Source organism: Equus quagga, chromosome 10 (assembly GCF_021613505.1).
Source record: "Equus quagga isolate Etosha38 chromosome 10, UCLA_HA_Equagga_1.0, whole genome shotgun sequence".
Taxonomy (NCBI): domain Eukaryota; kingdom Metazoa; phylum Chordata; class Mammalia; order Perissodactyla; family Equidae; genus Equus; species Equus quagga.
Genome location: NC_060276.1, coordinates 111,312,278 through 111,336,810, shown reverse-complemented (window position 1 = coordinate 111,336,810; position 24,533 = coordinate 111,312,278). Strand labels below are relative to the sequence as shown.

Below are 24,533 nucleotides of genomic sequence, written 5' to 3'. Positions count from 1 at the left end.
AAATAATGGGTGGGAGGATGCCTAATGACCTGAGGTGCAGCCATTTTTAAAAAATAAAATTAGTCTTAAATACTTGGAAGTTTTCTAATTATTCTTTGGACTTAAATGTCAATTTAAAGCTAAGTCCTCCACAACAATGCCTTTATCAAGAGATACGAGTATCTCAGTCAACGATGCACTTGTTCGTAAGTAATAAGGCCAGAATTTGCGAGTCACTAGCGGCCCAGAAGTCGGGAGACATGGTAAAAGTCCTGCCTTGTCCAGCAGGTCTTTACGTGGCCTTGAACAAGGAAGTAACCTATCGGACCTTCAAGTTCACACCTGTATGATGAGGGGAGCAGCTCGGACGGTCCGTCCCTAACATTTTACGAATTCTTCCTGATTTTCTTAACTTGAAAGTCCTCATCAGCATTTGCTAATTTTAAACATAACTAAACATAAAGTTCATAGAACTTTGTGCTGAGATTCAGAAACAAGCACATTCCGGAGAACACGGTCCCTTGTTGTTAGCCCTGAAATCATCACTAAACCCCAGAAGACATCATACCTTTAGGAATAGGCTGGGAATGCTTTGCTCCTTGGTCCAATTTGAAGTCCAAATATAAGGTGGGTGTGCGAGTGTAAATCTTGGACTGAAAAGAAAAAGGAAACCATAAGCGTCTTTCCAAGAATAAGGTTCTTTACTTCAGCGGGGCCCTTCTGTGATGGGCCCGGGGCCTGGACCCATTATATTTACAATTCTTCCTTGGGAAGTGCTGTTAAAGTGGGGAGATGGGCTGCCAATACAGCCCTCTCTTAAGAGTCTTGGTCTAAAAGTTAGCCCTCCTAGCTTGACAATATGGTTGACAAGTTCATTTCAGGAATGACCACAGTCTTCCTAGAGCCACTTCTCAAATACAGTCTGATATTAAGAGTTTATTGGCCAATAGTCGTTCCAACTTTCTCACCTCCAGTCTTCCACTCGATATGTTAGGTTATCTCACATCCAAATGTATGTTTTTTCTCCAGGTCTCAGCAAAGCCACGTCCATTTTGAAATTCAAAAAAAGTGGCCTGTAAATATTTTTATTTGTTCTAACTTGGCCCTCTTGAAAAAAAAGGTGGTCCACCACTGCTGGTTTGAAAAAGCCATAACTCCAAACATAAGAAAGGCAAACTTTTGCAGGCTTTTGTATTGTAAACTGTGGCTTTGATTCCATCAACAGTTAAGCAGAGTTTGTAATTCAATATGATACCATTCTGAATCCCTGGCATAGACTAAAATCCAAGGGATTATCACTGTTGTTACAAACCTTATTATGTCTCATTGTTTATCAAAAAGCCCCAGTGGTTCTGTTCTGCTTTTTTTAAACTTAAAATACACACAAAAATGAAAAAGCACATAGCATCAAATTTGGCAAGGACGTAGAGTAACTGGAACTTTCATACACTGCTGGTGGGACTATAACTTGGTATGAACACTTTAGAAAACTGCTTGGTAGTATGCAGTACAGACGAATATATGCATCATCTATGACCCAGCATTCCAACTCATAGGTGTACCCCAACAGAAATGTTCACCTAAAGATATGTACACAAATCTTGACAGCAAGACTGTCAGTAACAGCCCAAAACTGGAAATATTCTAAATGTCTTTAATGATAGAATGGCTGAATGAATTGCAATATACTTATACAATGGAATACGGTACAGCAAGGAGAACGAATGAACCAAATACATGCAACAACTCAGAGGAATCTCACAAGCACAACATTGAGCAAATGAAGGTAGACACAGACCATATACCACGTGATTCTATTTCTATAAAGTTCAAAACAAGGCAAAACTAATCTAGGGTGTCAGAAGTTAGAAAACTGGTTACCTTGGGAAGGTTAATAACTGGAAAGGGTTAAAAAGGGGGCTTTTAGGGCCTGGCAATATTCTGTTTCTTGACCTGGTTTCTGGTTTCATGGGTGTCTTCACTTGGTGAAAATTCTCTGAGCTGTACACTTGATTTGTATACTTTTCTGTGTATATGTTATCTTAATAAAAAGTTTACATTCATTAAAAACATGCACATGGAAATAGACCAAAAGAGAGAATCCAGAGCCCAGAATTATTTATTATCTTTGATAAAGGCATCATTTTGCAGAGAATAATTATGTAAACTCCATGAGGACATGGATATTTTTGCTTTTTTCACCTAGGGTCAACCCACAGTGCCTGTCACATAGTAGTTGCTCAATACATATTTTGTTCTTAAGATTTTTTTTTCCTTTTTCTCCCCAAAGCCCCCCAGTACACAGTTGTATATTCTTCGTTGTGGGTCCTTCTAGTTATGGCATGTGGGACGCTGCCTCAGCGTGGTTTGACGAGCAGTGCCATGTCCGCGCCCAGGATTCGAACCAATGAAACACTGGGCTGCCTGCAGCGGAGCGTGAGAACTTAACCACTCAGCCACGGGGCCAGCCCCAATAAATATTTATTGAATAATGTTTCATAATGGAAAATCCCATGTACGATAATGCATTTATTTATAGTATATATAGGGCATTCATCAATATCTTTACCTATATTTAGCAAAATGCCTCTCTTCAGGACAGGTGATTCAGTATGGTCAAAGTATCAGTCTGCACATTAAATTTTTGGATAGAGAAGTGTAAATAATGCTATAGAAGATTGTTCCCTTTCCAATCAATGTCTCATGTATTGAAGGTTCCGGCTTTAAATAGTCTGGTAGGTGGTTTTACTTGGCTTAGAAGATCAAGCTGCATCAATACAGCTTCAAAGACTGGAAAAGCAAATTCCCCTGTGCACACATAAATGAAACCAGAAAGACCCGTGACATCAAGTGCAACCTGAGGCCAAAGATTCACAATCAATCTGAAGAGCTTGAAACATACATAAAACAAGGGCAGTACCCGTGGGACACAGGGTCTGATTCTCCAGTATCATTAGTTGTATAATAGACCATCTGGAAAGGATCTGGTTTTGTCTGATGAAGACTTCTAAAATTACCTCTAAAAAGATCAAGGGTAAGCTTCCCATAATATCAGATAACTTCTCTTCCTGGGCAATATTTTGCTCTCTTCCAGAAAAAGAACCCATGTTTGGTTTAAGCATCTTTCCTAACTTCTGCCTCAGTGGCAGAGGCAGTACCCCTGCCTATAGTGAAGAGATTAATCACAAAAGGCTCTTGTTTTAATTTTTCCTAGAAATACTCCCAGAACGTAGTCATAAAAATAACCTTGAACTGGAAACTAGGAGTCTTTGATGCTAGCGCTGCTTCTCCTGCTGACTAACGAAGCACTTATCTTCTTCTGGGTTTAGTTCACTCATCTGAAAATCTGGTGTTGGAACTCACTGACGTTTAAGTCTATTTCTGGTTCTGAAATTCCGAGTCAGAAAATTAATGTTTTCCCCCATGTTTTAATTTTTTTTAATTCCCTCCTGATTTCTCAGAATAGAGCTGTAGAGAAGAGAGAATGTGGCTGTGGCAAGGGAGAGCAACTAGTGCTGTGGGAGTGAGTGGGGAGCGGCTAGTTAACTCGCTTTATTTTGCCCTCAACCTCAGCCATCAATCCTGCCCTCCTGGCTAGCTCTTTCTCTTTTCTTCCTGCCTCCAGCTTCTCAACCTAATTCGTGTTGTCCAAAAAATCATAACCTATCTCTCTAAGACTGCCACTACACAGATACGTGTGCACGCACACACAAACACACACAGAATTCTATATTTATGTATTCATTTACAAAATTTTAAACTGAAACCAATGAGAGACGTTATAAAGCCACAAATATATCCTATTGTCTTACAGTGTGAAAAGGGCTAAAGGGAAATTTTTAATTCATTTTGAAGGTGTTTTTCACATCTATAGCCTAGAAAATAATTCCAATTCTAATATCCCTCTCATACTGAAAAACAGATCATTGAAGGTTTCAATGTAACACAAGTCTTGAATAATCAACTACCCCAAACCTAAATGTATATTATTCTATTTCAGTTAATCCTTAACAGAATAAAACTCAGTTTGGAAGCTATTCCCATGACTGTATGTGTAGGTGTGTGTATGTATATAAATATACCAACACATACACACACACAGTTTTTGAAAAGCAGGTAGGTTTTCCTTTTTTAATTTTGATCTTCCACGGTAATTCTGTTGAAACAGCAAATGTAAATTATGTTTATTTAACTCAAGGATGATAACGCAAGCCTCAAATGCCCTCTGAGCAAACCTGGATTTAATTTTTCTATTACACACACTGCTGATTTGCAACCATAAAGAAATATCGCCATCAGGCACATTCTTTCCTGTGTTCTGTTTTGCTTATTTTTATGTATAGTATTAAACTATTAATAGACTCTCAAAATAGAATGAGAATTTAATTAAACAAATCATTCTTTTTTTGGTTTAAATTTAGCTATCAATGTGTCTATTTCCACAGGATTAAAATAAATTGGTTCATGACAACCTAAAATAAAACATTCCTCCACAGATCTGTTTCAGCATGAACAGAACTAATGCACTTAAATTCCATCAGTAAAATTGTTTTCTTTTTTCCTTTTCTCTGGTCCTGATTAATAGTACCTGCACAGGTACCAAAATCCAAAGCTATTTCTCTTTTGTCTTTCTTCTCATTTCATAATTCTCTATGAAAAGTGTTTAGAAAACTTATCTTTAAATGTTTTAGTCTGTATTTGAAAAGCCTAATGGCTTAAAATCTTACAGTTCAAATATCATGTAGGCAAAGCTTCCAGAAGGTAATTAACATAACTCTTCAGAGAGGTTAAGGGTAAATTTTGGCTAACCTGTAACAACAGGGGTGCTGCCAAATCCAGACAAGCCTTGTCTCTCTTTCTCTATAAATATGTCAGACTTAAACCCTTAATGAGCCTAAGACACCATTCCAATAATGACTGCAAAACAACCAAGACAAAACAAGGTCTACGAAACCACTTCCTTCCGAACCCCAACTCCCTTCATCTTACAGCCTTCAAAGACTTCCCGCTTACGCTGGTAAGGGTATGATACCCTTGTCAAGCTGGCTTCCTTCCTCTGCTTTCATTCATGAATGTGATCTTAATTAGGAGGTGAAATCACTTCCACATGGAAACCATGTGGTTTTAAGATGTCTTCCCAAGAAAAAGAAAAGGGCATACTACCTTGGTTGCCATGCATGAGGATGACAAAGGAAATATCTTTCATTTTGCCACTGCTCCTTTCACAGATAACTTCCCATTTATCCCTGAATCCTGCTAATTTTGCCACTGCGCTGGCCTTCCTTAAAAGCAAGTGGCAGCAATTTGTCACATATCAGAGCTGTAATAAATGCTTTCACATGTCTTTTTGGGAACTATTTCAAAGACCCTTTATGATTTAGTGATTTTTCAGGAAATGCACTCAACTTCTCAATCTTACTATATGTTGCTTAAGCAAATTACTCTAAGCAACTGTACTGACAAGTGCAAATCCTCAATATCCTAAATGAGAAAGAAACAGTGTTTCTACATCACCCTCATGTTGGATCATCCCCCTAACGTTAGACATTATGTTTTACGGGATTTTTTTTTTTGCATCATTGCTAACTTTTGATGAATAGATTTGCATATAAGTCTTTGATCCCATTTCTATTTTTTTTCCCCTCACGGTGAAATTTTTGGTCTAAAAGTCTAGACGTTTTAAAGGTTCTTGATATATCTGTAGGTTTATGGCTAAATGCACTGTGGCCCAGAAGCAAACTGGTCAACACGATCATGTGAGTGAGCAGCAATTTTGCTGAACATGTTCACTGCTAGTCATTGGTTTTTCTAGTCTTGGTAATTTTGCTACACCACAAGGCAGTTTTTCAACTCATTATGTGCTTTAAATATTCTTTTTTCCCCCATCTAAACCCCTAGTGTTAGAATGTTAACTCATTTCAACAAACTCCCTCTTGTTGCCCATTTAGATTTTTTCCCCAGTATATCCTTGTCACAAACAGAGAAGGGAAGGATTAATTGCTGGGAAAAAAAAAGAAAAGGAAAAGAAAAAATACCTGAAAATCTTGGAAAAGATGGACAAAAAGAAAAAGTAAGGAAAAAAGCTTCACCTAAAAAAAGTTTAAAGGCACCACCTCCATAGTACAAATACCAATATTTGAACGCCCAGTGTCTAGCAGTATTTGTTTTTGAACAATCATTTTGATCAGCTGTGATACTAACCGAATTGCTTTCATCCAAATTGTTCCTGTCAAATCACTTGGTAACTACCTATAAAGAGCACCCATCTCACCAAAATGTTAACCATCTTATTTTTTTTAATACTAGCTAATTTAAGAAGCAGAAGTTAGTATCTCCTTACTTTTTTAATGTGACTGCTAGTTTGGGTGATATTATTTTTAATTTAACAAATATTATTAAATAATATTAATATAAGAATAAAAATAGCTAAATATATTAAGGGCTTAGTATGTACCAAGCACTACTATTCTAGATGCTTCATGTGTATTAATTAGGCCACTTGTATTTCCCTTTTTATAAAATATCTTCTCATTAACCTATTTAAGTTTTCATTCATTTATTAATTAGCTCCCTCATTCAAGAAATATTGATGGAGAGCCTGTAGTGCGCTCGTCATTGGATATGTATATCGGTGAATAATACATCTGCTCAGCCTTTGTGGAGCGTACTTTCTAACGAGGAAGGTAATTTAACAAATTAAATACAAATTACACATGCTATAAAGGAAATAAATAGGGTATATAGAGAGAAAATAAAATAGGGGAGTAATGCAAGGCCTCGAATGAGAAGAGTTGGGGGTAAGAGTTTTCTGGGCAGAGAAAGGAGCAAAGCATGTACAAAGGCCTTGAGGCAGGAAAGAGCTTGGAGGATTCAGAAACTGAGAGGAGAGCAATATGCAGACACAATGAGGTGGCTGGAGGGAATCACATGAGATGAGTTGAGAGAGTTAGAAAAGAGCCAGTCAGGTGTAGTCCATAGTAAAGTATTTAGGATTTCTTTAAAAGTACAATGGGAACACATTGATCCAACTTTTATCCTAAAGATAAAAATCTTGAGCTACCATGTGGGAGAACTGGAAGGGAGTAAGAACAGGAGAGAGGAGCCCCAGGAGGAGGCTGCTGCATTGGGCCTGGCCAGGGCTAGGCACCGGACGGGAGAGACAGAGATAGATTTAAAACGATAGAAAGGTTTTGCTAATGGACTGGACGTGGGTGGGGGAAGACAGAATAAGGATGACCACCAGGTTTCTACTTTGAGCAGTGAGTGATGGTACCATTCATTCATTAAGATGGAGAAGACTAGAAGGGAAACAAGTTTTCATTTGTTTGTTATCCAGACAGGCAGGGGTAGGGGGAATAAGACTTCAACTTTTGCTATTTTAAGTTTGACATATCTGGGAAGCATGCAAATGGAGAAGTCAAGTAGGTAGTTGAATATGTGAGTACACAGAGCTCAGAGGTGAGGTTTGTGCTGTGAATATAAATGTGGGAGTTCTAATACAACAAATGGCATCTAAATCCACGGAATGGATAAAGTCACCTAGGGAGATAATGTTCAATGAGAGAGAAGAGGACTCAGGCCTGAGATCCAGGGAACCTGAGCATTTAGGAGTCGCATAGAGGAAAAGGTACCTACCTGAGAAAGGAAACTGAAGGAGTAAGGAGCATCCAGAGACACAAGAATGTGTTATCTGAGAGGCCAAAGAAAGGAGAGAAGATGTGGAGAAGGAGGAAGCGTTGAACCCATGGGAAGGAAGAGTTAGCATGAGAAAGAAAAGGAAGACCTCTGGGTTTGGCCACATGGAAGTCAGCGGTGACTCAATGCACTGATGGGGGTGGATGCCAGCGTGAGGGCATGTAGGAAGTGGAGATGACGTGTGCAGACAAATATTCTAGGAAGGATGACTCAGAGGGAGCAGAGAATTGGGGGGGTGTGGGGTCAAGAGAGTCTGGCGCTTCTCTTATCAATTTATATGACAGGTGTTTTTTCTTAATAAATTAAGGCTATTAGCCTTTAATAATATTTGTTGTAAAAATCTCCCAGTTTGGTTTCGGCCTTTAACTTCATTTATGCCATTTCTGACATGGGTCAGACCTATCGATCTTTTCCTTCCAATGCTTTTAAACTTAGAAAGTCTTTCCCCATCCAAACATCACAGAAATGTTTTCCTGTATTTTTCTAGCTCAAAATTTTTAACATTTAAGTTTTTAATCTAAGTTGAATTTATTTTACTATGGGGTATGAGATCATGCACTAAACTGGTTTCTTTTTATGAATGGTTAACCAATAGTCCCAGTTGACTTATTCGTCTCTTTTTTTCCCCAATTGATGATAACCTTCTTTATCATTATTGAGTTTGCACATATACCTGGGTCTATTTCAGGCAGGTTCTCTTTCTGCCAATCACAAGGAAGAGCCTCAATGGGGAAAACTTCACTAACGAGCTTAGGAGCCCCAACTAATAGACGAAGATCTACTCCACAGGAGTTCTCGTCATCATCTCGCACATCTCCCACAGTGCTTGCCAACCTCCTCATCTTCCTTCCACCACTGCTCACTCTCATGGTCTGCTGGGCTTTGCATTGGGGTGAAAACCCATCAGAAAAGACCTATTCTCTCCACCACTTTACACCTTCACACACACTCAAGAAACTCACTGCCAGATTCCTTGGCCCCTGCATGGAGAAGCATACCTTCCTCTTTCTCCTGGAGATCTCAAGGCTTTGAGAAATGTCTTGAGGAATGAAATGCTTGAGGAATGAAAAGCAGACTCACCACATTATTGCAAACAAATTTCCAACGCTTGTTGTTTCAAATAGGTTGATGCCCTTCAACTAAAGGATAAGTCTTCTGTCCTCAATCCAAAGCACTCTGATTTCTGAATTCTTGATGATTTTAAAGAATTCTGATAAGGAGCGGGAGAGATTAGTTTCCATCCTCAATGCCAAGTGTATTGTGGGAAGGATTAAAACCCTCTAATCATATTTTGACATATACATGAAGTGCTACACAAAGAGAAGACAAGGAACTCTTAGGCAAAATGCCAATGACTCTGTATAGGGTGAAAGTTAGAGAGGGCCAGACTACGTTTTTAACTTCTATCATCCATAAAGGACTGTGGAAAATCTTGAGCATCAAGCTGTCCAGCTGACCAAGAATTCTGGACAGAGCCAATTATCCGACTGGGATAGAAAAAGTCTCTATAGAATCCTTTTCCAAGCAACACTTTAATCAATAGTAACACTCTAGTCCCTCTCCCTCCCACCTTTTATTTAAGGGAGGGGTAGTGAGGAGAGAAGAGCTAAAGGGGAAAGGAATAAAGATGCTGACAGGACTCACAGTCCTGAAATTTCACCAGAGACATGTTAATTGTGAAACCGGACTTTGATTTCTTCACCCTTTGAGTCAGCATTCTTTCCTAAAATTAGGTTACAGATGTTCTAATTTTTGGAAAATTAAAACCAGAGAAAGAACAAATGTCCATCTCTTATATGAACAATCCACCCATAATCCTACAAAGGCAACAGTACAACAAAGCCACCAATGACCCCCAAATATGCCAGCAGGGAGCCTTGCTATCCCTTATCTCTCATCCATGGGTAATATGTTCCAAGGTTGAGTCAGCAAATCTATTAACTGATGCTAGAATATTCCTCACAGAGCTTTATAATTTTTTTAATCTCTATTAGTTACATTTGGTATTAACTAAGATTTTTTAAGTGTTTTTGTAAGAAAGTGCATCAAGATGGGAAACTATTTGGCAAAGATAAGATTTCATTGAGCTCTGGGGACTGATACCTTCGTATAGATATGAACCTTCAATTTTATGATTAAGGGGGAATTTGTTATGGCACAGGGCTTCTCCTGTGTGATCATTTGCAGGACATTCTGACACAGTCAGGGGTGTCTGTACAGACACGTGCCTGAAGGTACCCTTTGGTGTGGAAAGAGAGAGAGGTTCATTCTGAAGCTTCCTTCCATGAAAATGAGCTAAGGCCTTCCCAGACTGGAAAGAGACACACTCAGAAAGCTTATGTACAGGGCGGAATGGTGTGATAAGGGAGGGGTACTGCACAAATAAAATGGGGCAAAAGCCAGGAAACCTGAGACTGGGTCTAGGTTCCTTCCACAATGAGCTGTGTGACCTTGGGAAAGACTTTCTGCCTAGCTGAGTTGCAGCATTCTCATCCACAAAGTGGTGGAGTTGGAGAGCTGATCTCTCCCTGCCATCACTGCCTGACATTCTGATTCCAATGGAAGTGCCAGAAGAAAAAGGAAGAGTAGGTCTTGGTTTGCTCTGAAAAGCATCTCATACTGTCAGGAATTCTAGACTCGAGCTGCCTTAAGAACTCCATCCAGATCCTAATACCCCACTACAGCAATGGAAGAGGTGAATTAATAGAAAAGTTTCCTGTTCAACTATCATATAAATGGGCCTGAGATGGCCTCTGTGTATTAGGCAAAAATGGCCCCCACGTTGTTTATTTCTTCATAGCAGGCTAGAACCTTTAGCCCAAAGCCTGCAAGAGCCCAACTCAAATTCTCACACATCTGCTCTAAATATATTCCAAATAAACATATTTTTAGCCACTTAGAGCCTACCTACTTTACATACCCTGTGAAACTGCACCCAACATCTGCTAGCCATAAATAAAGACAAATTCTGCAGCTATAAAAGTCGCCAAACTGCTGCTGCTTTTTGGAGTTCTCTGAGCCGGAGATCCTCCACCTTGTTGCTGAGCGACATCAGCTGCACACGTAAGCCCCGTCTCTGATTTCCCCTACTCCCCCGGGAGGTCCCTTGCCCTGTTCCCCTTCTGGGTGGTAGTCTCGCACCACTGTCTCTGGAAGGTCTCCAACTGCGAGGGACTTCCCTTCTCAGGCAACTCCGTATAAGTTCCACTCAAATAAAGCTCGCGTGTTATTACCTCTCGTGAACTGGTCTCTTCCCTGATCAACCTCCAAAACCCCAAACTTACTACATCAATCCATCTAAATAAAGTAAGTATACAAATATGCTCCAAAAGTATTGAATATGGCCTCCCATCTATCCATAAACAAGAAAGGCAGTTTCCCACTATTCAGCAACAACTCTTGAAGAAGAGTTGACAAATCTGCTGAAGGGCTGGAGACCTATGGAAGGGGTCAGTACTTACCCCAGCCAGGGCAGGGGCACGTTCATGAATTGCTGGGCAAGTAAGAAGTGGTCAGATCCTTAGCAAAATTACAGACGGGTCAAGAATTTCCTCTGAACCCTTCAACATCCATCTCTCCTCTCAGGCCCTCTCCGTCTTTACAGCTTCCATAAAAACCTGCTCTCAGTAGAAAATCTGATTTCCACTGGGTTGTGGCAAACTGGTAAAGACCTGTGTAAGCTGTGGTTAAAAGCACAAACTGGGAGCCAGATATCTAGTTGGAATGCCAACTCTGTCACTTCCTAGGTGCATAACCCTGGGAAAGTTGCTAATCTCACTATGCCTCAGTTTCCTCTCTCATTAGGTTGTTATGAGAATTTAATTGGACACATTTTATGTGCCTCCTCAGTCTCTCAGCCTCACTCCTGAGCCCTTGGCCACTTATGGAGACCCCTGGGTGTCATCGCTTTGACCACTGTTGACATCTCCAGCTACTGTGGCCCCTCCTGTCTGACTGCCAAGTTCAGTTGTGGGGGCTACAACAGCTCCAGAGCTCCAGGGCTTGGTCTGACAGACCTACTAAGGCTCTGGATCCTCCCTCTACACACAGACTGGAATGAAGATCCAAGCTACCAGACATGGTATGTGGCTTTCTCAGAGGCTGCCTGAAGGGGCTAGGTGACATGATCCAGAAGGGCAGAAAATTAGCCCCCAAGGGGCAGACTTTGGCCAAAGAGGGATGGAAGATGTGGGATGACAGAAAAATTCTTCCTCCATTAGGAAGTCCTGAGGTACAGTTTTCTGAACAGGCATCCTGCACCGCCAAGCATCGGTCTCACTTCTCTTCTCCTTCACTTTACTGCCCTGGGATTGCACATAAGACCTGCTTTAGGCTCTGTTTTCCAGAGTACTCAAGTTAGATCAGCAGCAAAAGAACTGATACATGCACAGCACTCAGAACTTCTCTGTCCAGTACAGTTGCCACTAGCCACACGTGGCTACTGAGCACATGAAATGTGGCGAGTTGTGAACTGAGATGTGCTGTAAGTGTAAAATACACACCAGATTTCAAAGACTTGGTACAAAAAATGTAAAATATCTCATTATAATTTTATACTGATTATATGTTGAAATGATAATATTTTGGATAACTTGGTAAAAATACATTACTAATTTCACCTGTTTCTTTTTACTTTTTTAAATATGTCTACTGAAAAGTTTAAATTACATGTTGCTTCCATTCTATTTTCATTGGACAGTTCTGACTTAGAATTTAGTACCTCATAAGCCCACAAAAGATGTTAGCCATTTTCATTTCCCTTCCCAAGAACTTCTGGAGATTTGCTCTCAGGAAAGCCTAAAAATAAAAGGGAACGTGGGAGCAGAAAGGGAGACAGATGAGAGAAAAGGGAACAAACATTTATTAAGTACCCTCTATGTTGCTAGACACATTACATATCATACAAATAACTCAAAAACTATTCATTATCATCCTCATTTGGTAGATAAGGAAATAAAGGCTCAAAAAGAATTTTCCCAAGGTCACAGAGGTATTAAACAACCCAGGTCTGCTTGACTCCACAGTCCATACTCTTTTCAATCTATCATACTGTCAAAGGAGTGACTCTCTAATGGTATAGTTTTGATAAGTAACTGAGATTTTTTGGCATGTGTTAGGGCATCCTAGAATCTCTTAAGTCACCCACACAGGAGGTCAACTACACTAACCAAATTAAAAGCTATTGCTAGACACAAACCAATCTCTCTCTCTCTCACCTTAGGTGCAGGGAATGGAATTCAACTGGTCATACATCATGGTCCATGGCACACGGGTCATCATACATCCATGAGAGTCCCTCTTGTTTTGTATTTTTTCCCCATCAGCCTCAAGCTCAGTCCCATTCCCCCACTGGCTCTCAGTCAAGCATATATAATGAACATCCTTCCAGTCTACCCTTTGTATGTTTATTTAGATATACAGGTGTCCTTGAAAAATAAGTAGCATTGTATGTAAAACTGCTTTCTTATTCTGATTTATTCCACATTACTTCCTGAGATCTAATATACAGATATAAGTAAATATAGTCCATTGTTTCTGGCTGAAACATCGTATTCCATCATACGTAATCACCATATTTTACTTATCTATTCTCTAAGAGGTGAACACCTACGTCATCTCTGACTCCTTTCTACCAAGCATGATGCTGGGATGGCCACTGTCATATGTCTACTTGGTGAAGTCTTGCTGCAGTAAACATCCGGGAGTGAAACTGCTGGGGCGTCCCCTATATACAGTGTCAGCTTCACTAAGTAACTAAGTATAGTCGTGCACTGCATAATGATGCTTCAATCAACAATGAATCGCATATACAATAGTGGTCCCATAAGAGTAGAACCATATAGCCTAGATGTGTGGTAGGCTATATCATTTAGGTTTGTGTAAGTACACTCTTGGATGTTCGCGCAATGTCAAATTTGCCTAACAGCACATTTCTCAGAATGTATCCCCATAATTAAGCTACTCATGACTGTAACGCCAGCTTGCTCCCCACAATGAATACAGTTACACTTGCCTGTCATGCATGAAGTTTCTATTTCTTCCCATCCTTGCCAGCACTTGGCAATATCCAGCTTTCTAATTTTTGCAAACCTGCAGAGTGTCAAGTGGTAGCACATTATCTGAATTTACATTTCTCTGTATATTGGTCAGAAGAACATCTCTTCACAGTCTCATCAACCTCAATAGCCGAGTAGAGGATTCTCTTAAGACTTAGTGCATAGAGTTGCCAATAACACAAGCATCTAACTTTTCAAGAAGGTAGGAATGCTTCACCTCAGAGGCTAGAGGCACTCAGGATACATGGCTTTGTTCTCCCAGCTATTTTAATGCTTGCACTCACTACATACATCAATTTTCTGCAGATACAACTGCTCTAGGGCTTGGAGATTTGCTTGTGCAATGAAATCTCAGAGATCTAGGGCTGGTATTGCGATAAATGTGTCTCATTATCTTTGGGGACTATCTTTAAAGCGAGACAAGTGAAAATTGGGGTAGAATGAATTCAAGTTTGGCAGCCCTGATGGAGCCACATCCAGTCCAGTGGAGGGAACCTAGGCTATGGTGCTTATAAAGAAAAAGAAAATCCATATTCCACCCAAGCAAAGCAGAATCAAAATTGGGTGAGGATGCTTTGAGACTTTATTTAGAATGGAATTTTTAATTATAATTTTTCGATTGGTTTACAAAGGCAAGGAGTTTTGGATCAGGGGTTTAGATTTTGTCTTAGAAATCTGATGATAGGAGAGATTTATGTTCAAATTTGGGATATTTCAATATTTAGCTAACTTTTTATGCTGCTACTTAGGCTTCTCACAGATCTCTCAACACGATTGGGAATAATTTGACAGGAAAGAAATCAGGAGGGAATGGCAGCCTAGAATACAGATATGCCTTAGTGTTAATTTAATGAAAATACTCTCTGTACTCATTTCAGACCCTTCTGGGGGTAAAATTTATCCCAGAGAGCAGAAGTTAGCTTTGGTGGGAGGAGATCCACACTGATAAACTTCTCTTCTTCCCTGAGGGGTCAGTCACTGCTAAGTGTCAAATCCAATAGGTTAATGGAACAAAATGCTGAGGGATATTGGGGGAGCATCCAGACCCATCCCTAATGTCCCCATGAGGCAACAGTCAGCTGTTCTCTACCTTCCTCACTTATTCCTGGGTGTCAACAGGAGAGGGAAGGATGGGATCTGGTTGGTGAGGATAATTCAAGGAACTGAGTATGCGCAGGTCACACCCTTCTGGGCTGTTTTCTCTCTCTTTATCGCTTCTTCTGCCATGAGGTAATAAGTCTGCCTCTGGAAAGGATGCCTATGACTGTACAGCTCTGCCTGGACATGTTTAATGAAGTAGGAGAAGTATTAAGAAGCTCCAAAGGGCTCAGATACAACTCACGTGCTCTTATCCAGATTTCACTGTAATAAACATGATATTTGGATCCCCATCTGGCCAACTCCTCAGAGTCTACCTCTCAATTCATTCTGAACTTGGGAGGGGAAGAAAGAATAATTATCTTTTGGTCTTTTCCTCCATGTCAACTCCCTACATTTGACTTCTACCCAATTCTAAGTCCTCTTCTGCTTTTGTTTGGCTGACAGACTCTTGTCAGTTAAAACCTATGAAAATGTTTAATCACAGTCACCAGGAAGTCTTGCTCAAAACTTCTTTTGGACTCATCAGTAACAGACTGCCTTAAATCAGTATCTGATGCTGGGAAAATCCACCAGCCGAGTCACAGCAGTTACTCAGAGGCACTCAAAGTCTCCAAGGTGGCAAAGATGTAAGTGGGTACTGACTCTTGACAAGCAGAGTTGCCACAGCCAGGCATGGAAGCTGCTGGGGAAAAGAATCTGGCCAGGAGGACTCAATTGGCAGAAGCTCTAATTGGTGGTGGTGACGGGTGGTGGGGGTGGAGTGGTCTACAAGAAAACACTGGTGGAGAAAGGATGGAAAGGCACCAATATCAATGCTAAAGGACCCAAGATGGAGTAGAAAATGTGTCGGGTTACTTTTCTTCCTCCTTTTCACAGCTTAGCTCTCCCTCCCTCTCATGGGTCGCTTCTTATAATCAGGGAATAGCAGAAGGGGGAGGGGAAGCCAGTATTGTTCTCAGAGCCTAGATATGAGAAGAAAACTGACCAGAAGCAGTTGTTTAAAAGTAGTAGGACACAAGAGCCTTGTTCTGGATTTCAAAATGTTCCCCCTAAAAGGAAGTATTTAAATTTCTCCAGTTGCTATTTATAGTTAGACCAGGAAAGAAAAATTTTGGCCATCATGGTTTCCTTCTGTAATGTTAAAAATGACCACCTATATGCGAGCAAAAAGAACAAGGGGCTTTAAGGTTTCATGAAAAAGAGGAGAATTATCATTATTTTATTCTTCAATGAACCTGGATGAGCTAGACCTTAATCAATTCATCCTGTGTTCCAAATGTAACAGCTCTACTCTTAATATGGATGACTCCCATAGATAGCGACATGAGAGCATTGTCCCTTCAGAATTTTGCAGTTTTAGCTTTGATCACTCAGAGACAGAGATAAAAGGCAGAGGGGTTAGAAGAGCAATTACTCCAGGTGAAACATTATTGCTATATTTAAGATATCTCTAAAGACAAAAGAGAATGGAATAGAAAAATTTAAAAAAAAAAAAACTAGGAGAGAAATTACCAGAAATTTCTACACAGTAGAGATGATAACTTTTCCAATTTTCATGCTTAAGACAATGAAGATATGTTTTGAAGGCCTTCTAAGAGCACTGAGTCCTTCCACTGGACACTTTCACACCTCTTTCCAGAAACACCTTAAAAACACCTCTATGGCCCTGCCCAGTCTCCTTCGCGCTGTCTAGACTCCTTCCACCCTTCTTTGCCTGGCCAGTCATCTCCTTTAGACTTAGGCCTGCTTTTCCTGAACCTTCAGATTGGGCTGGGCCTCCTATCTATTCTGCCTTCCTCTAAATCCGCCATGTTTACTAGTCTGGCAACTCCCCACAGTACACCAGTGTTAGCAGTTGATGTGTTTGTTCTTGGATGGTGCCCTTCCAGCTCCATGATTTTTTCAGCTTTTTCCCTCACCCCTTCACAAGGTCTTGCACACAGTTGGCCCTCAGTACATATTTGCTGAGCTAAACCGAACTATAATGGCATAGACACCTTTCTGGGAAATCCTCCCAATTCCCCATGGCCAGTGTGGAAGTCCTTCCAGGAATGGCAGGATCTGACAGTCTCCTCATCTCATTTTACTAAGCCAAAGGAATACGAAACAGCCCATCAATCTACAATGGATGGTGAGAGGGATTCCCCATGGTTTTAAGAGTACAGCATGCTCCTCTTTTAATAGAGTAATCCCTAGCAATGATTTAGAGCCCATTTGAGTTGAAATTTTTAAATTCTTGTCTACCTTGAAGTACCTATACCTGTCCACAGGAGCAGAATTCTTACTAACGCTTCAAGTAACTAGAATAATACCTGACATCAAATTTTCTCATCCCATTTTAGTGTGAGTTTGGTCAAAATGTTCAAAAGCTACATGATCCCAAGGACTTGTGCTTCGGTCAAAAGAAAGTATTGTGTTTGCAGCTATGAACAGCATAGCTTTATATATGCCAATACCAATCTTTAAAATACCGACATCTACCTCATTTATATCCACAAGAGCTCAGCTTTTAATGCAACATGCAAGAACCTCTGAAGCTCTCTGAAGCTGTTCTATATTTTTCACTGTAGTTAGGAAAAATATGTAATATGTTCCTGGGGAGGAAGATATCTGAAGAATGCAAGCCTTGACATCCACAGAAGTGATTACAATGATATGCAAAGTGTCCACTCACCTTTATTGAAGAAGACAACTTGGTTTTTTATAGCTTTATGCCCTTAGTCTAAATTTCTTTACTAATTTGTAATCCTGATTACTAGGGCCAACGATGTATGAATGGCACAGGATATAACTTCTGGTTTAAAAAGTGCACCTCTCCATTCTTCACTTACTGGCAGAAGAGGGCCTGTCGACACCACTGGAATGTACTTCCTAGGTGATTAGGTCAGCAGGGACATCTTGAAGAAATAAGAACATCTGGCACCCTTTGTGTGCACCAAGAATGGTATTTCCAGGGTGAGCAGGCTGCCCTGGGCAAGAGCAATCTTTTGTACAGCCGATTTGAGCAGATCCTGACCACTGTTTATTTGAACATTCCGAACTGCAAATGAAGTGCCAACTATGGCTGCCTATCACACGACAAGTCTTTGAAGTTGCTGGGTGTATTTCTTTGGTGTCCTCCTATTTACTAAACAAGGCTAACAGACCTAATTGTGCCTATTCCCAACACTGAATCAGAACCAAGTTTTGCACTTGTCTGGAATGATGCTGATCATCTGCTCAGGCTACATGTCTGTGTTGGGCAGGTCCTACAGAATGAACTGCTTTGTGAAATTTGAGGTGAGATAGGACTACACAAAGCATCCCACCCTACGTTAACCTCGAACCATGCTATTGAAAACTGTGGGAGAGAGGGATGCAGGAATATACATACAAACAAGGTCAGCCTTAGGCAAAATCGAGGAGAAGACAAACTTCATCTTGGTTTCCCTCCAGCCCAATGTTTTGCATCACTTCCTCTCACCCTGTCGAAATCCCACCAGGATCTGGTTGCCCATGCAGCCTCCCATCATGATCCCCAAATAGTTACTGCACTCCTACTATCCAAACCTTTTATACAAATCATTATAAGACATGATTCCTGTCTTCCTCTCTTTTTTCCTTGCCCTCCCTCCATCCACACAAGCAAAATCAATTCCCCCTCCTCTGGACTACCATAGAAGTTGTACATACTACCGTTTTAGCCCTTCTCATATCACATTATGCACGTTTGCCAGTTTCTCTCCCTAGCTAGGCTATGACCTTATCTGAGGACAGTGGTTGTATCTTACCCACATTGTCTCTCCAGGGCACTAGACAACGTGTACACGACAGATGCCTAACGACTGAATGAATAAGCTCATAGACAAATGGGACACACGAATCAAATGATAACTGTCAGTCCAAAAACCTCACGGGTTGTGAAGACAGACGGCTGTGTGGATGTAGGGCAGCCCAGAAGGCTTCACCAAAGAGAAGAAACACTGGTTGGACCTTGGTTAATAGTAGCAAGGAAATGGAGATGGTGAAACCCTCAACTGCACATTTCTATAGGACTTTGCACTTCACAAAATCCTTTTCCCCCAAATGCTCTGTTCCCTCCTTGCCCTGTGTCAGAGGAAGACCAGAAGGCTCTCTCGCCTTATGCTGAGATTTCCTTTCCTCTCTCCCCACACCCATCCATTAAAATACATTTATTTAAGGTCTCAAAAGGGAAATCCATCTAGAATTCATTTGGGTGATTGTAAATTTCACGGGTGGGACTTTTTTTTAGCATTCCGCATAGTATCTAATTAAACACGGACCATAAAAGAAAAATCAATGGAAACAAAAACCAGAGGAAAATGAAATTGTTATCAGAAAGAAACATGGGTCATTGCATCATTAAAGATATTAGATTCCAAAAATGATCAAATCATATTAGGTGTCTAGAAACTGCCTCATAGAGATAATGGCTGTCTGTTTTTTTAAATGCCCACTTAATGTTTAATGTAAAATTGAATATTACATCATTTTTCTTAGCTCTTTTATATTGTACTTATTTTTCTTACCCTGAAAATCTTGATTCCTAAAAATATTAACAAATTTACTCATTCATTTTATTTCACAATATACACAAAACTTTTAAAATTGCAATGACAACACTAATAATAAAACAGCGGAGTGAAGACTGAAATTTTTGTGCCATTCTTTTTGTCTTTAGAACGTATCCCACTAAAAATGTACAGTTAGAGCACTAGGTTTAAAAGCCCTTAAAATAAATGTTTTCTCCATGTGGTTATGTTGTTGATACCTTTACACAAATTTTTAAGTTCTTCGTTTGTTCCCATTTGTTTTTAATTTTAAGATTTGGGTTTTTTTTCTTTTTCTGTTTAACTGGATGTTTTAAATATGTAAACATTCACAGCTTTCAAATTTCAAAATAAAAAGACAAACAGAGAGAAGACTCAGGTCCATCCTTATCCTCCCCACCCTCACCCCAAAGGGAACTTTTTTTTAAACATCCAGTTTTAAGTGGATTACAGAGCGCTCTGATTTATAAATAAAATAAATGAACAGACAGGCCTTTGGAAGGGCTCACTCCTTCTGAGCACGTGTTGTTTGCCTCTGCTTGCTCTCTGGAACAGCTGGAGCCGGTTACCTCAGACTCCCTCTGTCAGGAAACCCACTGCCCCACTCCCAAGCTCTGCCATGAGAACAGCCGTCATCCTTTTTTGAGCCAGCCCCAGGAACTCACTGGAATACGGCAAAGGCAAAAAAAGAAGGAAAAACGCGTCTGCCTGTGCTACCTGTTTTCATGATTTAATAGCTTTTAAATGCTACTTTAAGAAGTCGTTCTTCTGAGCTTGCCAAGAAAAGAGAGCTTCCTGGTGGAGGCGGGGGAAGTGTTTGGTTCTCCCCCCATCATGAAGTGAACAGAAGCAAACTCAGACAGGCAGGTGAAGGGAGAAGCTGAGAATTTGGGCTCAACTGTAAAGTCAGCAAGATCCACTTAAGATGTGCCAGATACAATCGAAGAATTCAAATTTCCCCTGAAATAGAGAGAAGGGTATAACGCAAAAATGTCCTAAGTTTACTATCCAGCATTCTGATTGCCAAAAACCCACTGCCATTTGGCATTTGGACATGCTATAAAAGTACTTTCCCAGAAAGCCACATAAACTATATATTTTTCAATCAAACTAACGTAGCAGGGATACTGACAAAATTGCATCTTGATGATAAAGTGTTTCAAATGACATTCTGCCCCTAAGTTTCCTGGGTGAAAACAAAAGCTGGGAAATGTGGTGGGTAGCTGTTGCTCTCTAGTTCTGGTATAGGAAAAAGCGTGTGTGTGCACCAATGGCCTGCCACAGCCCAGAGACTCCATCAGCTCTCCAAATCGGAGGTGACAATCGAAGGCTTGGTTATAAATCACGCACCAACCCCTGCTGATTAGTGGGCAGGGTGCTTTTTGGCTGGGAGAGAATTGCCTAAGGGACATGGGGTCCTCCAATGCCCGCCAGAGCTCAACCAGGGCGAGGAACGGGACACACCCAGCAGGGACACGTTGAAAGCTGGTAAGTGTGTCCACTACTTGAGATCAAGCCACAGCCTGAAAACCCACAGGAAAGATGCTACAGGAGACAAGAAGACACCTGCCTGTGGACCCCCAAAGAGAACCACAAACCTCAAAACCTCTGCTCATCATGGCTGTCACTGCTTGAATTTAGGAAACCTGCAGGGAACAATCTGGGTCTTGCAAAACAGCCTAGTATTTACATTTAAAGAAAAAAAATCTCTCTGGTTTTCATTTCTCTACTTCCTAATCCCTTAAACAGTTTATTTTATTTAAAAATATAGTTCAGCTAATTTTGTTGTTCTCTCAACTTCTTAGTTGGCTCATATTAAGCAGAATTGCAGTCATTGCTAATTCCTATATTGTCTATCTTCTTACCATTTTGTCCTAGTTTCTCTTATTCCAGCATTCATTTACATTTTAATGACTTCACTTATGCACCCAGAAAATATTTACTGATTGTCTTGTATGTATCAGGCACTGTTTCAGGTGCTGGGGGCACAGTGGTAAGCAAGATCTGAGTGAATTACATGGAATGCTTGGCAAACTCTTGGAAATTGAATTTTTACAATTTTGGTTATCATTTAATACCTGAATATAGTCTGCCCATCAGAAGGAAGCTTCCTTTTGCTATGTCTGTAGGCCACACGAACACTGGACAAAGCTTTTGCAAAGAAGTGAAAGTAGCAACCACTTACAGAGGGCTTACCTCTCACCAGGTATTGTTCTAAATTCTTTACACATATTAACCAATTTCATCCTCCCAATGATCCTCCAAGTCATTAGAATTATCTCCATTTTACAGATGAGAACACTGAGGCCCAGCAGAATTAAGTGACTTCTCTAAAGTTAGTCAGTGCTAGAGCTGGCCTTGAACCCAGGCAGTCAGGCTCCAGATTGCCTTTTTCTGACCCCAGTGAGGCTGAGGCCTCCTTAAGATTTGCTTCTGACGTAATGGAATTTAAAACAGCAGGAGGCAAGTACAGGCGTTTGTTGGAGAAGAATCATGTTCCAGAGAGAACTGGCAATAAATATTGCTGATTGGCTGCCTGATAAGGATGGAATGGGGTTTGGAGAATTTCATACTTTCATGAAATAAACATGTGATTTTGACCTTCCAGAAGTGACAGAAACTATTCAAAGTATCCCATTTTTATCTTTTCCCCCTTTCAGCCTTCATTTTAGACTGTGCTAGCCTGGCAGAATCTTGCTAAAAATTGGCTGTGGCTTCCCAGGGACTGAAATAGACACAACCTGGGAAATGGGGACACATCTACCTTTGGGAATAGCAAAAGGACAGTTGTGCTGCTTGCAAAAGCTTATAGCATCTTGCACAAAACCGCTCACCGTTTTTGTGGACATTGGAACTGAAGTCCAGAGAGGTTAAATAAGGTCTCCCAAAAACCACAGAGCTGGACCTTAACATCTTCTGTAGGCGCCTAATCAAATAGTTCCTCATGATGAATAAACTTCCATGTCTTGGATCCCATGGTCATTACAAATATTATAAACAATGGTCCCTGGACCACAGCATGGGCATCACCTGGGAGCCAGTCAGAAATGTAGGCCCTCAGACTTACCCAGACCTGCTGAATGAGAGTCTGCATTTTAACAAGACCCCTGGGTAATCCATATAAATATTAAAGTTGGAGAAGCGCTGGAATGGTCACTAATTCCATTTTCCAGATATTTCAGTTGCACAGAAGGGAGCTGTTGACTCTATATTGGTTATAAGCACATCAGTCTCTTGAAAGGTATACTCTCAGCCTCGTAATTTAACTTAAAATTATCTTCCTGATGCAAAACAATCTTCAGTTTGTTTTTATGGTACATCTAGACTATTTAAGATCCAGTCATTTCATGGTGAGCAGATATTAAGGCTTCAGATATATGAAACTGTTTCTTAAGAGACACAGAAAGAAATGGCCAATAGTCCCCCCATGTTTACAATGACTCACTGGTGTCTTCTCTTCAGAGCAGGTTAATTACTTTTCCCAAATCCCAGCAAGTCCCTTTGGCATAGACAGCAAACATAACCTCAGCCCACCTCCTGCCCAAGTTAACACAAAGGAATCAAATAATAATAAGAACAGCTAGCGCTTATGTGGTGCTTACAACGTATCTGGCGCCGTTTTGATTGCTTAATGTATAAAAAACTTCCTTAATCCTCACAGCAAGCCCATTTTATGGATGAAGACACTGAAGCAGAGAGGTTAAGTGGCTTGTCCAAGGCAACGCAACTAGTTCATGGTGGCGAGTCTAATCCAGGCTGCCTGTCTCCAGAGTCCATGCTGGTAACCACAGCACCACACTGCCTCTCAAAATTCAAAATAATGCTTCCCAGGGTTCCAAGAGCCCCTTATTAAAACGCTCTCATAGTAAAGTCTGATCATTTACTTGGGAGAACGCAATTCACTTCAAAGATTTTACTCGACAAGAAGAAAAAAGAGAGGCCAGCAGCTACTAAAACATGATTTTACAAAGTTAAAACATTACCTCTGGTCTCTAATTCTTAGTTGTGATTGCAAGACCATGCGGTCTGCTGCTTGGAAGTGCTTTAAAATGTCCTTCTGCCTGTAATTGGAACCAGTTCCGACATCAAATTTGCATTGTGTTCTATAAATGAGAAGCAGTTGTGAACTCCAAGGATTCGTGATACTGCTGGCTTTGCTTATCTATTAAATCAGTGGTCTAATTTCTCTTTTTAGCTGCAGACAGCTCAACTCTTTTTCTAAATGCAATCTTAAGGATGATCCCAATACACACAACTGGGCAAAGTCTTGTGCTTTGGTTGAAGTGAAGAGGGAAAATCTCTTGACCTCTACCACCCACCTCAGCACACCCTGAAGGCACGTCCCTTGAACCCCAGAGTCCTGGAAACAGAATGATAGTTGCCATAGGAAGCAGTGAGCCGCTCCTCGTCTGCACTAACTCAGCTCTCCTTAGGCCTCGCTGCCTGATTCTACACACAGCTACGACCTTTGCCTTATGCTGGGAGGACCTCGCAGGATCTCAATTCTCCTCTGTGGAGCTGGAGGGGAGAAAACTCTTGACATACACTTGAAAAGGGCCCTGCCCAATGCTTGGCAAACAGAAATGGCTCACAGAAACACGATGAAGGGTGACGTGTCCAAGTGCAAAGTAAGCCATAGGCCTGCCAGGGGGACAGACAGCAGTCAGATATATATGCTTAATAGGGGGTGAATTTTGATTGTTTTTTCTTCGATTACTTCTGTTTGCACTGGAAACACAAAGCAAAATAATGCATACACCTAGGCATGGTACAGGTAAAGAACTGTGGTTATAGCACATAAAATATAAAAACCCCTAAGTCCCAGCAAATAATCATGACCACTCTGTTCACCATGACGTGCATCCCACTGAGTGGTTGGCTAGTAGCCACCATCAAGCCATCATCCCTGTGGGTGCATATAAACAAAATTTAAATTTTACATAAATTAGTATTTAAAATACTTTTCAGTGCTGGTTGTCCACAGGGAGAACGGCAAAGTGGTTCCCAATATGTTGATGCTCTCAACTCCAGGTGGCACGTGTGGAACTGGATGTCGCGACCCCTCTCAGATCCCCTTGGATCCTCTTTAACCAGTTCTGTGCCCCCTATCCCACACTCAATGGCCATAAGTAATGACTTGGGGTAAAGGAGC

General features: G+C 40.7%; 1 protein-coding gene across 3 annotated transcripts in view; it reads right to left on the bottom strand.

Annotated features, from left to right (window-relative positions):
• The window catches only part of PIR (pirin), a 91,250-nt gene that overhangs the window by 35,289 nt on the left and 31,428 nt on the right, over positions 1–24,533 (bottom strand). For all 3 annotated transcript variants that reach the window (XM_046673633.1, XM_046673631.1, XM_046673632.1), the window contains exon 6: positions 548–632. In XM_046673633.1, the coding sequence (XP_046529589.1) occupies positions 548–632 (85 nt within the window). The remainder of the gene's footprint in view (positions 1–547; positions 633–24,533) is intronic.